Consider the following 14,335-nt stretch of genomic DNA (forward strand, 5'->3'; position numbering starts at 1 on the left):
ACGTCAAGGCAAGCCTCAATAGGTGAGTCCTACACTAGCCATTAGATTTGCTGATATCAGCAAGGAATCTCCAATGAGACAGGAAGGGGTATTTTATAAACCCTTTCTAGGGCACTGTACACATACAATAAACTTTGCTGGTATCAGACAAAGGTAAATTTCTCTAATAAGACATGAAGGGGTGTTTTATAAACCCCTACATACTTATTAACCCTAAACACACTCATTTTCCTGACACTATATAAACCTTAGGCCCCCCCCACCCTCAGGGCCCTCCTCCTTTGGTGCTGAAGGGGTTATAACCCCTTCAGTTACTTACTTTAATCCAGCGCCGGGCTCCCTCGGCACTGGTGACCTCTCCTCCCCCGCCGGCATCTGATCCCGAGTGGAGCGGAATACACATGCGCGGCAAGACCCGCGCGTGCATTCAAACAGTCCATAGGAAAGCATTTCTTAATGCTTTCCTATAGATGTTCAGCACGCTGCATGCGAATTTCACATCTAGCGTCGCAGAAGCGCCTCTAGCGGTTGTCAGGAAGACAGCCACTAGAGGCTGAATTAACCCTCATTGTAAACATAGCACTTTCAGAGAAACTGCTATCTTTACAGCTGCAGGGTTAAAACCTGGGGGACCTGGCACTCAGACCACTTCATTGAGCTGAAGTGGTCTGGGTGACTATAGTGTCCCTTTATTATTATGCTGTACCCTATTGTAACAATGCAGTGTTTGTGGACCCAGGACATACTTGAAAACGAAAGAGACCTGGTAAAATATTTTAAAAATAAATTAGTTTTCTTACAACACTTTGTATACAAAACAATATTACAAATGTCCCAGTTATCCATGTACTAGTTGGGTAGAATAGCTTAGAAATTATTTTTACAATTAGCTTTGTAATACAGCCCACTAATAACTACATTACAGAAATGGGGAAGTTCAGGACTACATTTCCCGAAATGCAACACACTGATCACCAGGGTAAAGCTCAGAGTAGCAAAAAAAAAAAAAAAAAAAAACGCCGCCTGCAGGCAGTCAGCGTAATGACACCCGGGCTCCAGCTCCCTCCTAACAGGACTTCTCCCCACTCTGCGACCTTCCCGCCGCCTCTCGCGCCACTGCCCCGCCCACTCCAACAATCACTAGAGACTGTTAGCTGCTCTGCGCAACTTCATTATCGGATCCCTTACAATCGAACGTCAAAGTAGTTCCTTATCCACGCCCCCCCCGACCAATAGGAACACAGGCTATCGTGTGCGTCTAGCTTGGATTGGCTGCGCTTCCTATCAGTCCTCCTCCTGACCGGCCAATCAGAGAGCAGGTACCGATTTTGACTGTTGAGAGGGAAGTGGATTGTTGATAGACTGGCTGCGCTGGGACCGAGGCAGCTGGCCGGGGCTGGGAGCTCATGAAACAGCAATAGGTGTAGGTAAGCAATATGATCAAAGCTGATATATAATCCCTGCTATGGTGATCACATATAACAAGCCGTGCCAGGTCTGCCATGGAATCCTGGACTCATACACTGGCCCTGGTCTGGTGATGGGCAGTGCATGAAAAGTGCTGCCCTGTACTAAGATCATGGTGCTTGCCATATGCACCCTGTTTTTATGGGACACACATCATTTCATGTTACTGGGCTGCACATGGAAAGAGCTGCCCTGCATTGTGTATAATTCCCATGCCATGGGGTTCATCAGTCATTCAGAAGGTTGATTTCCTGCTTGTAGCATATGAATTCTGTATACTGCAAGGGTTAAACATTTGAAAGTGTTTACATGTGGGTCTGGCAATCCTTTTTCAGCAGCACTGTACATATACTGTAGAAGGGAATCTATCAGCTAATCAATGTAATTCCTTTGCGATATCTCTTAATGTGTAATTTTCTTACTGCGGCGTATGAATGCTACAATGTCACTTTTTGTTTCTGATCTGTACATCAACCTATAGAAGTGTTGTGTGTCCTAGAAAATGTAATGGATCTGGCGTTATTGCAATTATATAGATATCATTATTGTTATTTATAACCCCTTCTACATCCATTACAAAAACTTCAGGAACTTTTTTTTTTTTTTTTTACTCCTCACATGGCAAAGACTAAAGACCATTCCTTCACATCTCAGAACTAAATGTTATACAATATATAGTGACTACGTTTAGACAATATAATCTCAAACCATTCTGAAAGGAACGCTGAAATTACACACCAAAATTAACACACGATTCTTCTTTTGGTGAGTTCCATAGTTTTCTTAATTATTCTCGAGCTTAAAGGACCACTATAGGCACCCAGACCCATTTAGCTTAATGAAGTGGTCTGGGTGCCAGGTCCACCTAGGATTAACCCTTTCTGCTGTAAACATAGCAGTTTCAGATAAACTGCTATGTTTACAATGGGTTAATCCAGCCTCTAGTTACTGTCTCACTGACAGCCGCTAGAGGCGCTTCTGCGCTTCTCACTGAGAGAAGACGCCAGTGTCCATAGGAAAGCATTGAGAATGCTTTCCTATGAGACTGGCTGAATGCACGCCTCGGCTCTTGCATCGCATGCGCATTCAGCCGATGACGGGGAAAGGAGGAGGAGAGTCTCCAGCACCGAGGAAGCCCGGCACCTCTCCATCCAACCCGGCGGGATTGGGACCATGAGGGTGGGGGCACCCTCAGGGCACTATAGTGCCAGGAAAACGAGTATGTTTTCCCGGCACTATAGTGGTCCTTTAAGTTATTAATGCCAGCATCGAAAAGATCTTTGCAATCATGTCTTGATTTTTTTTTTTCTTTTTTCTACCACTTGCTACCTACTCCATTAAAATAACAACCAATATTTTATAATGTATTGGATATTTTTTTTCTGTTTCAGAAGTTGCCCATAAAGATTTGGAATAATGTCTATGGACTTTGATAGCGGAGCTCTGCAAACACAGCAGGATGATGAAGATGAATACGATAGAGAGGATTACGCCAGAGAGCAAGAGGTGAGCATGTGGTAAAGAATTAAATTGTTAATATGATCTTTACATCTTATGGTCTCTGATGTTTTCACAAAGAGTCAATAGTAGCTTAGGGATTAGAAATTCGTAAAGGAAGGGAGTGTCATATATCGCCGTGATTTTCTTTTTTTTTAACATGCAGACTGCTCTCCCCTTTCTCCAAAACCACACAGGGGATTAATTTACAGATACCATCTGCTGCCTAATATTATTATTGTAAACTTGTGTTACTTAGATTGCAGAATTTTAATGACTGTGATATATAAAACAAACCTCAGCTGGCTATTATTATTTTATACATTAATACACAGGCTCACTATTTAAATTTCCTCAGTTTTGATAAGAAAATGTTTTCTGCATGTTAATTGTGACGGAAGAATTGTCATCTGTCTACAAATCTGCACTCTAATTTCCTATGTGGGTTGCACTTATATTAAGCACCTGCAGCATGGCATTTTTTTTTTTTGCTTTTGATTAAAACAATGAATTGGGCTACAGAACGTTTGTGGTGACAAACCTGGGAAGTAGCTTATAACTTGTATTTAATTGGAAAATGGTTCCTTTTTAAATTATCTGCCCTATTGAAATGGTGGCACACGGGTCAGTAGAGTATTGCCGTGACTGCCCTGATTCTAATAGATGCACACCATAAAATGTTGAACAGGATTAAGAAAGTGTTTCCAAATTGCTGTATCTTACTTATTGGAGCTATAGAAGCTTCTCTTTTTTCCACAATTCTATTTTTCCATTTCTCAGCAGTAAATGAGTGCGGACTGTACACTGTACCTGTCAGGACTTTGGACTGCTCTAAAACCTTAATAAATGTTCTTTTACCCTTAAAACAGCTTCAACAGTTGCTAACTGATCTTCCCCATGATCTTCTTGATGACAGCCTGTCGTCGTCTCCTGAGCCTAACTACAGCGATTGCAGTGGCCATGAAATATCCGAACAGTAAGAATTCCGTCTTGGGTTATATATTTATTCCCCTCCACCCCCCCTATAATTTACTATTTACACACTGTGCAATAAAACAGTTTGTCAATGAAAACATGCTGCAATGCAGTGTACTCTGATTACCATTTCTCGCCTATTTAACTCCATTGTAATGCCAGCTATACACTCACGACAGCATGACAATATGAGCAACGCTATTCCCAAGGCAGGCTTATCTCAGGTGGCAGCCATGTATTTATACATACGGAAAGAAGGCAGGTCGGTTAATTGGATGGCAGTCGAGCAGTTGGCCCTTTAAGGGAGGTACCCCCTGAAAGGCACCAGGCACCAGGCTGAAAGGCACCAGGCTGTAACCACCATTGTAATTAAAAGTGTATCTAGAGACCGTTCTATTTTATATTGAGACAGAACTTTTAATGCTAGTTTGTGTATGTTTAAAATACATTTTAGGAGAATAGAGGCGACTTGACTGGAAGGAGAACTTGATATAGGTGGGCGTTAACAGAGTGCATAAAAAAACTGGTAAACAAACTAATAGATTATTAACCTGCGCCATAAAGGAAAATTATATGGAGAACGCTGCTGATCTGTCACTTAGTAAAAAATGTATTTTGTCCATTACATCAGCTTTTATGCTTGATAACGAAATATAACATCTTTTTATACTTGTTATTTTGCATGTATCATTTTTTTATTTTTATTTTTTAATGTAGGAATCCACATTGGGAGCATGAGACAAGCTGGGACTCGGCAAGAGGAATACCAAATCAACAACAACTGCCTGTAAGTGTCAAACATTAAAGTGATCGTGAGAACCTAAGGTTTGTTTTTCATGGCAAATTTCTCATATTATTTTTTTAAACATTTTATTTCTATCAGCATTACGCAGGTAACCAATATTCCGCGGATTATTTTGGAAAACCAGAACATCTTAGAAACAATATGGTTGCAGAGAAGATGTCCAATGGATGGCCTGCCCTCCACAGTGATGATGAAAGGAATGTGTTTCATGCCAAGTACAATTATCCTGAAATGCATGCCAATGATGAATCTAACGTGGAAGACTTTCATGATAACAACCATTATGATGCAGGAGACCCTTGTTCTAATAGTGATTTATATCACCTTCCAGAGGATTTTCAGCCATACACCAAAAGCCATCATCAAGAAGAAGGGTTCCCAGGTCCCAAAAAAGAAAATTTTCAGGTTTGTAGTGTAACAGGCAAAATAAACTGATTTATTAAGTATTTTACCAAGACGAATGCATTGTATATCTTTTAGGTATATTCTGGGGCACACATAGTAGTTGCATATTTACTCCCTTATTGGGAGTTATTCAATATACACTAAAACATTACCACCAGTTAAGCCACAATTGACCCTTACAACTTACTTGTAGAAGATAATAACAAATAAGACAAACGTGTTTTGAGGTTCGTGGGGGAAGATACTAGTAATGCAGAACTTGTTCTTGTCCTGTGTTCTACCAATTGTAATGAAATCTTTTATACTTGGTCATGTATACTAGGCTTAAATGGTTACTTCAAGCACCATGATCACTTCATGGAATTTAAGTGGTCGTGGTTTTTGGAGCCTGTATTCAGTGTTTCAATAAGAAATGCTGCAAACATCCCTTATAGTTAGAATAGCTACCACAGGTGTAAGTACAGCTCTGGCAGCATCATTAGTCGGCTGGCTGATGTCAATTCTGTGCATATTCCCTGAACATAAGTTTGTTCATTCATTGGTCGAGAGCACTCCTCTGAAGCTATAAGCCAATAAATGACCACCACTGCACACCAGGAACACCCCACAAGACTTGCCGTTTTGGAGATGCTCTCTGACCTAGTTGTTTAACCATCACTATTTGGTGAAAGTCACTCAGATCTTTTTGCTTGCCTATTTGTCCTGCCTCCAGCAAATGAAATTCAAGAACTGACTGTTCACTTGTTCTCTAATATATCCCACCCATTGACAGGTGCCAATGTAACAATATAAAATTAATGTAATTCACTCCTCCTGTCAGTGTTTTTGATGTTGTGGCTGATCGGTGTATCTTGTAAAGCTGCATGTACCCACAAAGACACATATCTGTGTTACTGCATTGAGGCTGCAATAGTATTTTATCCAAATTATGATTTTTACCAAGATGTAACCAAATGATTGGATTTTTTTCACTTTGAATTGTATGAGTTTTGAGTGTTGAGTTTTTAACACCAAATGTATTCTTCTACAGTGTGGTTTTTTTTTTTTGCAATAATGTGAATGTTTGCGCATAAAAAGAAAACAAGAAAAATGTTAAATCCTATACAATATTTCTTATATGTGAGACTTTATTTTTAATGAAACTCTTTGAGTCTGAGTGAGCAGTGTGATGAAGTCCCTGAAGCCTTGCTCAACCATGTGGCACTTTATTTGCAGAGATTCATTCCATCAGAAGGAACTAACGGACAACCCACAGAGTCCATTCAAGTAAAGTACCACCCATACCAAATAAATGCGGCACAGAAAGACTTGACGTCTCAAGATCCGGCAAGATGTGGTGACAAATTTGATGATCTTCAAAGAGAGTTCTTGGATACTGGTGAAAGTAAGTGGTACATACATTCTCTCAGTAAGTAGTAAATGCATTAATAATGCAACACTGTTTAAAAAAATGTCAATCATTCTATGTTTTTCAGGTTCTACAAGTAATATGCAGTATGTACAGCTTCAGGTACTTTACAAAGCAAGAGGGAGACAGCTTCAAGAACTAAATGAGACGTTAGAAGAAAGTCAGCAGCAAATTAGATATCTCAATCATCAGCTTGCAATAGTCAAAGGTACGTCATCTCATGTGCTGGTGCCCTAATAATGTTTTCACAACAAAGTGGTTATAGTCACCTAAACCTGCCCCCTCTCCCCCACTCCCACCCCAAAAAAAAAGTGATTTTAAAAACAAAAAACAAACGAGGGGTAGAACATTTGCAAGGAAAGGGTCACCAATGTATCTCAGGGTCCAGTCATGTGCGCATGAGGTTTTAATAACCGTTTCTTTATTTAAATTGATATTTTAAGCATCAGCAAAGTGCCGAGCACTGAGAAAAGGCAGTATTTACATTGCTGTGCAATGCCACCTGTTTTGCTATCACTCAGACATCCAGTAGAGGGGCTTCCTGGTGTGGTCCTGTAATCTTCACGCCCTGCATGGAAAGGCCGAATGCTTCCCTACGATATCAATGGAGTCAATGCATCTCTTTGACTCAGGAGATGTAGATTGGTGCAACAATTACAGAACATGCACACTAGCCCCTTCCTATGGTCAAGCATTGTATTGGAAGAGATCATCAGTAATCATGATTTCAGTCAGGGAAGGAGCAGCAGCCTCAGTTGGGAACTGGGCGCGGAGATAGAAATTGAATAATATCACTTTATTGTATTTTGTGTGGATCCACAAATCTAAATAGACCCTAGGTCACTCCAGTATTTGGAATCCATGTATATATTCCTAGTGTTCCTTTCATTCATTATGTGGATCTTAAATAGAAATATTTATTAAAATAATGACGTTAATACTTGCTTAACAATGTGTCTCTCTTTTTTGTCTCATGTCTGACACAACCAGTAACTGTCTTATTACTCACAGCCAATCCCATACAAGGTATTCATGCATTATACTTCCCCCACAGAAATCATTGGACTTTACCATGTTGAATACAGGTACAGCTGTAGTGTACATGGGCAAGCGGTTTCTCAAGATTTCCTTGTAAAAAATTTAAAAAATCACAATGTCAAGGGAGGGGTTACTTTGAGAGAAGATTAAAAATAATAACTTTTACAAGTTTAACCCCTTAAGGACCAAACGTCTGGAATAAAAGGGAATCATGACATGTCACACATGTCATGTGTCCTTAAGGGGTTAAATTAAAGGAACACTGTAGGCACCCAGGCCACTTCAGCTAATTGAAGTTGTCTGGATGCTGTGACCCTTTGTTTAAACAGTGGCTGTTTCCATTGCAGCTCTAAGTGTCTGCCCTCTTTGGCTGTCTACCAGACCGCCACTAGAGGGCTTCCGGAATCCAAAAAGATTTTTGGTCTGTTATCTGATGCTGGACGTCCTCACGGAGGATTGATTTTCCCCGTAGGAGCGTGGGCAGAGCCTGACCCAATGCCGAGGGATGGCGGAGCCTGACCCAGCGCCGAGGGACATCGGCGCTGGGTTCAGGTAAGTAGCTGAAGGGGGGCCCCAAGGGAGGGTGGGACCTAATAACCCTTTTGAGCCAGGAAAACGGCTTTGTTTTCCTGGCACGATAGGATCCCTTTAATAGCACAAACAATCCTTGCATTTATTTTTTTTTCCAGTTTGCATACAAGTAAAGACGTTTTTGTTAACATTTTATACAGCATTTCAAGGACCATCTGAGTTTTTTTTTTGTTATTTGATTATAAATAAAGTTGTGTATGATTCTTATTTGTAATTCAGATGAGAAAGATGGCTTGGCTATTAGCATGAAAGAATCTCAAGCACTGCTTCAGAACTCCAAGGAAATTGAGATTCAGTTAAAAGGAAAGATGACCGCTTTGGAGAAAACTGTGGAGGTATTAACTTCTAATGAAGAGCAGGTCAGTGGTGGCTGTGTTTGCTTATATATGGGTGTATCAAATTTAGCTATTCTTCATGGCAAGAAATTATTGCTATTGTAAATAAATGTTTTCAGATTTACTCGCTACTTGGCTAGGCTAGCAATAGCCTAATTATAAAATTCTGCAAATCCATTCTATATTTTTCTATGTGGTTGCTTCAGCCTAAATGTGATATTTACTTAGAAATTTCACGTTGGTGAATAACCCTGAGAGTAATTTTTCAATTTGAAGTCATAACAACCCAAATGGAAAAGCTCCCCAAGTCACCCGTGTTTCTAGTGTTTCTTTATGGTCTAAGTTTTGAAATTAACTTTCAATTTACGGCTGTTCATCCTTTTTGTTAATAACCCCGTCTTGTTCATTATGACACACACTTTTTGCATTAACCTGAATATTTTATTGATAATGAAGTATGAGTAACAATTGGAAAAAACTCTTTATTTCAACTTTATTAAATTCCTACAGCATGGTTTATATGGCTAATCGTTACCATTCGTCAACGAGAATATTGGTGAATGAACAGTTATTGACCGCTGTGGACTATAGTTATGTCACCACTTGATTAAAAAGTGGTGCAGTCGACATCAACATTCCATTGGTTTCCATGGAAATCTCACAATGTTCCCAAAGTTGCTCCAGAATTTCTCTTTACACGTAACCCCAACTGATTACATTTCCGTTAAAAATCTGCCCACCTGCAGGAGCGTGTATATAATGCTAGAGGGGCAGTATGTTGGTGACTGCATGTTGGAGGCTTGTGTAGTAACTTGTAACTTTTTTTATTTCAGTTGAGAAAGGAACTAAAAGTAGCCAAGGTTGCAATGGAGAGCATGCAACAGCAAGTTATGGACATGTGCCGCTCTGATTCTATACAACGAGCACGAGAGCAACATGAAGCTGTTGTGTCAGTGCTTACAAAGAAGCATGAAGAGCAAGTGTTTGTATTACAGCAAAAAATGGATGCAGTTAATGCTGCGCTTCAGGAACAAGTATGTCTAAGACTGTTGGAAACTAACTTTCTTTTCATTTTGATATAGTTCCATGTTAGTGCCATTACTTGTATATTTACCTTACAGTGTGCGTTGAGCCTTATATTCTGAACATTTAGAATAGATTACCTGTGTGTGTCTTTAAACATGTTGTATCTTAACGACCGCAAGAAGTTACAGCCCTGCATTGCATGATGGCATAGATTGTCATGCATTAGAGGTTCCAGCAGGGTTAAATCCGTGCAAGTACCGTGGAGCCTCAGGTATCATTGGATGCAGTCTTAATTAGTGACAGACTGACAGGTGAGGTATGTGCAGTGCTCGACGTGACTCTGCACATGGCCCTTTAAATCGCTGCGACTTAGCGTTCAAGCTCGGCAGAGGTGGTTCTGAGTCTGCCCTTCGTATGAAAAGATCTTGGTGAGGTCCTTCCAGCATGCCCCACTACCCAGTGATTGATGCTTGACTTTGCCTGCTGCTCAGCACCAGTTTCAGGAGCTGCAGCATGTGAGTGAGATATCATGCTGCAATTACATAGTACGCAGTGCTCGGAAATGTCTCTGATGTTGGTTCTGACTTCAGCAGAGGGAATCCCTCTGAGGTGGGTTTAGGAGTTTGATTAGGGTAGGGTTATGGGTGTAAGGTCAATGGTTACATTAAGGATTGTATTACGGGTATGGTTAGGGCTAGATTATAGGACAAGATATAAAGGTGGGATACCATTATTTTAAAAAACATTTTAAAAAAAAATATTTTGGATTCTGTGACTATGAAAGTTGTAATCTCAGCATACCAAATTTTTCAGAGGTTTAGTTTTACTTTTAAAACTGTAATTCACTCCAGGGTGGGCTTAATGCATGGCAAAAGTGCCCCCTTGGTGACATCATCAAAAGTGCTGAACACAGTTTTGGCCAATCAGCACCTCCTCATAGAAATGCATTGAATCAATGCATCTGTATGAGGAAAATTCAGCGTCCCCACTTAGAGCGTGGGGACGCTGAACGGCAGGTCTTCCTACTGGGCAGCCCTGAGCCAGGAAGCACCTCCAGTGGCCATCGGAGGAGTGGCCTCTTGGAGGTGCCCCTAGAGGTAATGTAAACACTGCCTTTTCTGGGAAAAGGCAGTGTTGACATGAAAATGCCTGGCGGTTTGGTATTCTTAAGCTGCAGTTGTTCTGGTGACTATAGTGTCCCTTTAACAATGTTTTAATGACTTCTAATGTTTGAGTAAAGTGTTTATCCTAATTGGCTTTGTTTTCCCTTATATCAGAAAGAAGAATGCTGCCGATTGCAGAACCTGGTAGCGCAAGCTGAACGGAAACAAGAAGAAAGCAAAGTGGACAAAACTGAAATAATAAACAGGCTGACTAGGAGTCTCGAGGAATGTCAGAAGCAGTGTGCTGATCTTTTACAGACCGGTAAGAGGTTTCGCTCATGGCTTGTAGAGCTCTATAATGGTTTACTTATTTTCCTTTTGAATGCATACTGTAGCGTTTAGCTGGGCAGAAAGCCATATAGTCTGAAGTGGGAACAGATCTGCTCAGAACTCCATCTGAAAAACACGCTGAGCACCAAATGCATTGATGAAGTAGCATGGACTAGTTTTTTTGTTTACTTTATTATAACCATAGAGAAGATACTTGTCTTCATAAGCAATAACTGCCTATACATGTCATTCATTTTTTTTTTTTTTTTTTTATATTGCATTTCTGAAATACCTGCTTGAACATCTGGGAACATTCACTAGCTCTCATAACTTGCAAGGTTTTTTGGTCTGACAAGTCGTGCCTCTGACCTAAAACTAATTAAAAATGGCTGCCCCCATCCAGCACGGGTAAGCCAGGAGAGTCACTGAATACAGGCAATTACTTATACATTAGAAAATAGATACAAAGTGTTTTATCTAATACAGTAATAAAACAAGGATGCCAGTTTTCCTCTAAAATGTAATTGCAGAGGTTTAATAATATTTCATATTTTAATTTTTTTTTTTATTATTACTATGTATTTCAAATGTATGCTTTCAAATTTCCTTAGGGTCCCTACAAGAAGCAACACAGTTACGGATGCAGCTTCAACAAGTCCAGTCTTCTAAAATGATAAATGATGGCATGAACAAAGCCTTGCAGGTCAGTCTTTTTATCATATATTTAAAGATGTGCACATTAGTCTGCCCATTCTTGCTTTTCCATTGAGTATTTTATCCCCAATTTGCAGACCTGAAAATATCATGGCATGTGATGTGCCCCGTGTGATTTACTCATACTATTTTTGCTAACACAAGGGGCTTTATTATCCTGAAAAACAACCCCTTATGCCTAATGTTTTAAAAGCACAGTCCAGAGACAATAAGGGTCATTATTCAAGTCGTCCAGATGAGAGGGGGAAAAACTGTCATACCAACATGCTCTTACTCTCTTCTGTTGATTTGCATCACATCAATTAGTATGTGGAGAAGCTGTGAGTGTGATGGCTTTTATACAGCCATGCATTGTAACTATTATATTTAAAGGGACATTACACTCACTAGATTTTTGTGCTGTTCAGTTTTGTATCTTTTTGCAAAACAATAAATGTTTTTGGTGCATTCTGCATCCAGTTCAGCATCTTTTGTCCCCTCATCTCCATTCTTAAATGCATCATTTTTGGTGGTTATTGTAGCTGTTATGCAAAGCCCACCAGTCTCTGTTTTTTCTCTCTAATATAGTTGTTCTATAGTTGTCATTCGGAAGTACAGCAAATATTTTGGGAGATGTAGTTTAGCCTACATCTTTCCTTAGAAAAAAACAAATGTAGAAATGTAGAACTGAAGCACAAGTTCAGAAACCCATGCTGTACCTAAAATGACCTCCAACTATTGGTGAATTCAGACTTTCAATGATCTCATTAATGTACTTCTTCAGGGTGGAACTAGTGATTATTTCCTACTAGAGATGTCCCGAATAGTTCGCCGGCGAACATAGCTTGTTCGTGTTCGCCGCGGCCTGCGAACATATGCGATGTTCGGTCCGCCCCCTATTCGTCATCATTGAGTAAACTTTGACCCTGTACCTCACAGTCAGCAGACACATTCCAGCCACTCAGCAGCAGACCCTCCCACCTCCTGGACAGCATCCATTTTTAGATTCATTCGGAAGCTGCATTCTTAGTGAGAGGAGAGACAGTGTAGCTGCTGCTGATTTAATAGGGAAATCGATAGCTAGGCTAGTGTATTCAGTGTCCACTACAGTCCTGAAGGACTCATCTGAACTCTGCTGTAAGGACAGCACTCCAAACAGCACCCCAAAAAGCCCTTTTTAGGGCTAGAACATCAGTCTGCTTTTTTTCCCTGTGTAATCTAATTGCAGTTGGCGTGTGTGTCAGGCTCACAGCGTATACTGTGCCCAGTGCCACCACTCATATCTGGTGTCACAATAGCTTGCATTTAAAAAAAATAAAATCTTTTTTCACTATGAAATAATAGCAGTCAGTTTCCTTCACAAGTGTGCGTTTCAGGGCCTGTCAGGGCACAGTGTCACAACAGTGCAACTCATATCTGGTGTAACAGTAGTGTACATTTAAAAAAAAAAATACAATTTTGACTGTAATAGATTGAATAGCAGTTAGTTGTCTGCAAGTGTGTGTGTGTCAGGCCTACAGCGTCTACTCTGCCAACTTCTGCCAGTGCACAGTGCCACTCATATCTGTTGTCACAGTAGCTTGCACGCATAGTACCACTAATCGAAAAAAAAATGACAGGCAGAGGCAGGCCACCCCGCAGGGGCCGTCGTGGTGCTGTTATTCCCTTTGGCCCTAGAATAATGCCCAGTGTTCAGAGGCCACGTACCCTGAACTTGAAAAGTTCTGAGGACATAGTTGACTGGCTGACACAGGACACCCAATCTTCTACAGGTTCCGCTCGGAACCTTGACGCACCATCCTCCTCCAGCTTGGCTTCGGGCACCTCTCAAGTTACCACTCGCCCGCCTGCCGCCACCACCAACACTAGCACCACAGCCGCTTCACTTGATTTGTCAGAGGAGTTATTTACACATCCGTTTGAAGAAATGAGTGATGCGCAACTTTTATTGCCAGAGGATGTAGATAACAGGGATGTCTCAGTCAGGCAGCATTACACACATGGACGTACGGTGTGATTATGATGATGTTGTACCCGCTGCTGCTTCCTTTGCTGAGTTGTCAGATACAAGTGAAGCGGTTGATGATGACGATGCGTCCGTGGATGTCACGTGGGTGCCTGCTAGAAGAGAAGAAGAACAGGGGGAAAGTTCTGATGGGGAGACAGAGAGGAGGAGGAGACGAGTTGGAAGCAGGGGGAGGTCGTCGCAAGGAGCTAGTGGCACAGTCAGACAGCATGCATCGCAACCCGGGGTCAGCCAGACAGCACGCCAATCAACGCATGCTGTTTCCACCACCAGAATGCCGTCATTGCAGAGCTCAGCAGTGTGGCATTTTTTTTGTGTGTCTGCCTCTGACAACAGCGATGTCATTTGCAACCTGTGCCAAAAGAAACTGAGTGGTGGGAAGTCCAACACCCACCTAGGTACAACTGCTTTGCGAAGGCACATGATCTCACATCACAAACACCTATGGGATCAACACATGAGTACAAGCAGCACACAAACTCAAAGCCGCCATCCTCCTCCTGGTCCAGCATCTTCAGCCACGTCAACCACTGCTTTCCTCCTTGCCCCCTCTCAACCATCTGCCACTTGGTCTCTCGCCTTGAGCAGTTCCTGCTCATCTGCCCACAGTCAGGTGTCTGTCAAGGACATGTTTGA

General features: G+C 41.2%; 1 protein-coding gene across 1 annotated transcript in view; it reads left to right on the top strand.

Annotated features, from left to right (window-relative positions):
- Nucleotides 1-1,346: 1,346 nt before the first annotated feature.
- The window catches only part of CEP152 (centrosomal protein 152), a 43,692-nt gene continuing 30,703 nt past the window's right edge, over nucleotides 1,347-14,335 (top strand). Inside the window, exons 1-11 of the mRNA XM_063449022.1 lie at nucleotides 1,347-1,427; nucleotides 2,859-2,973; nucleotides 3,834-3,940; nucleotides 4,657-4,726; nucleotides 4,823-5,149; nucleotides 6,365-6,533; nucleotides 6,625-6,765; nucleotides 8,406-8,545; nucleotides 9,355-9,555; nucleotides 10,825-10,972; nucleotides 11,592-11,683. Of these exons, the coding sequence (XP_063305092.1) occupies nucleotides 2,884-2,973; nucleotides 3,834-3,940; nucleotides 4,657-4,726; nucleotides 4,823-5,149; nucleotides 6,365-6,533; nucleotides 6,625-6,765; nucleotides 8,406-8,545; nucleotides 9,355-9,555; nucleotides 10,825-10,972; nucleotides 11,592-11,683 (1,485 nt within the window). The 5' untranslated portion in view covers nucleotides 1,347-1,427; nucleotides 2,859-2,883. The remainder of the gene's footprint in view (nucleotides 1,428-2,858; nucleotides 2,974-3,833; nucleotides 3,941-4,656; nucleotides 4,727-4,822; nucleotides 5,150-6,364; nucleotides 6,534-6,624; nucleotides 6,766-8,405; nucleotides 8,546-9,354; nucleotides 9,556-10,824; nucleotides 10,973-11,591; nucleotides 11,684-14,335) is intronic.

This window comes from Pelobates fuscus, chromosome 3 (genome assembly GCF_036172605.1).
Source record: "Pelobates fuscus isolate aPelFus1 chromosome 3, aPelFus1.pri, whole genome shotgun sequence".
NCBI lineage: Eukaryota > Metazoa > Chordata > Amphibia > Anura > Pelobatidae > Pelobates > Pelobates fuscus.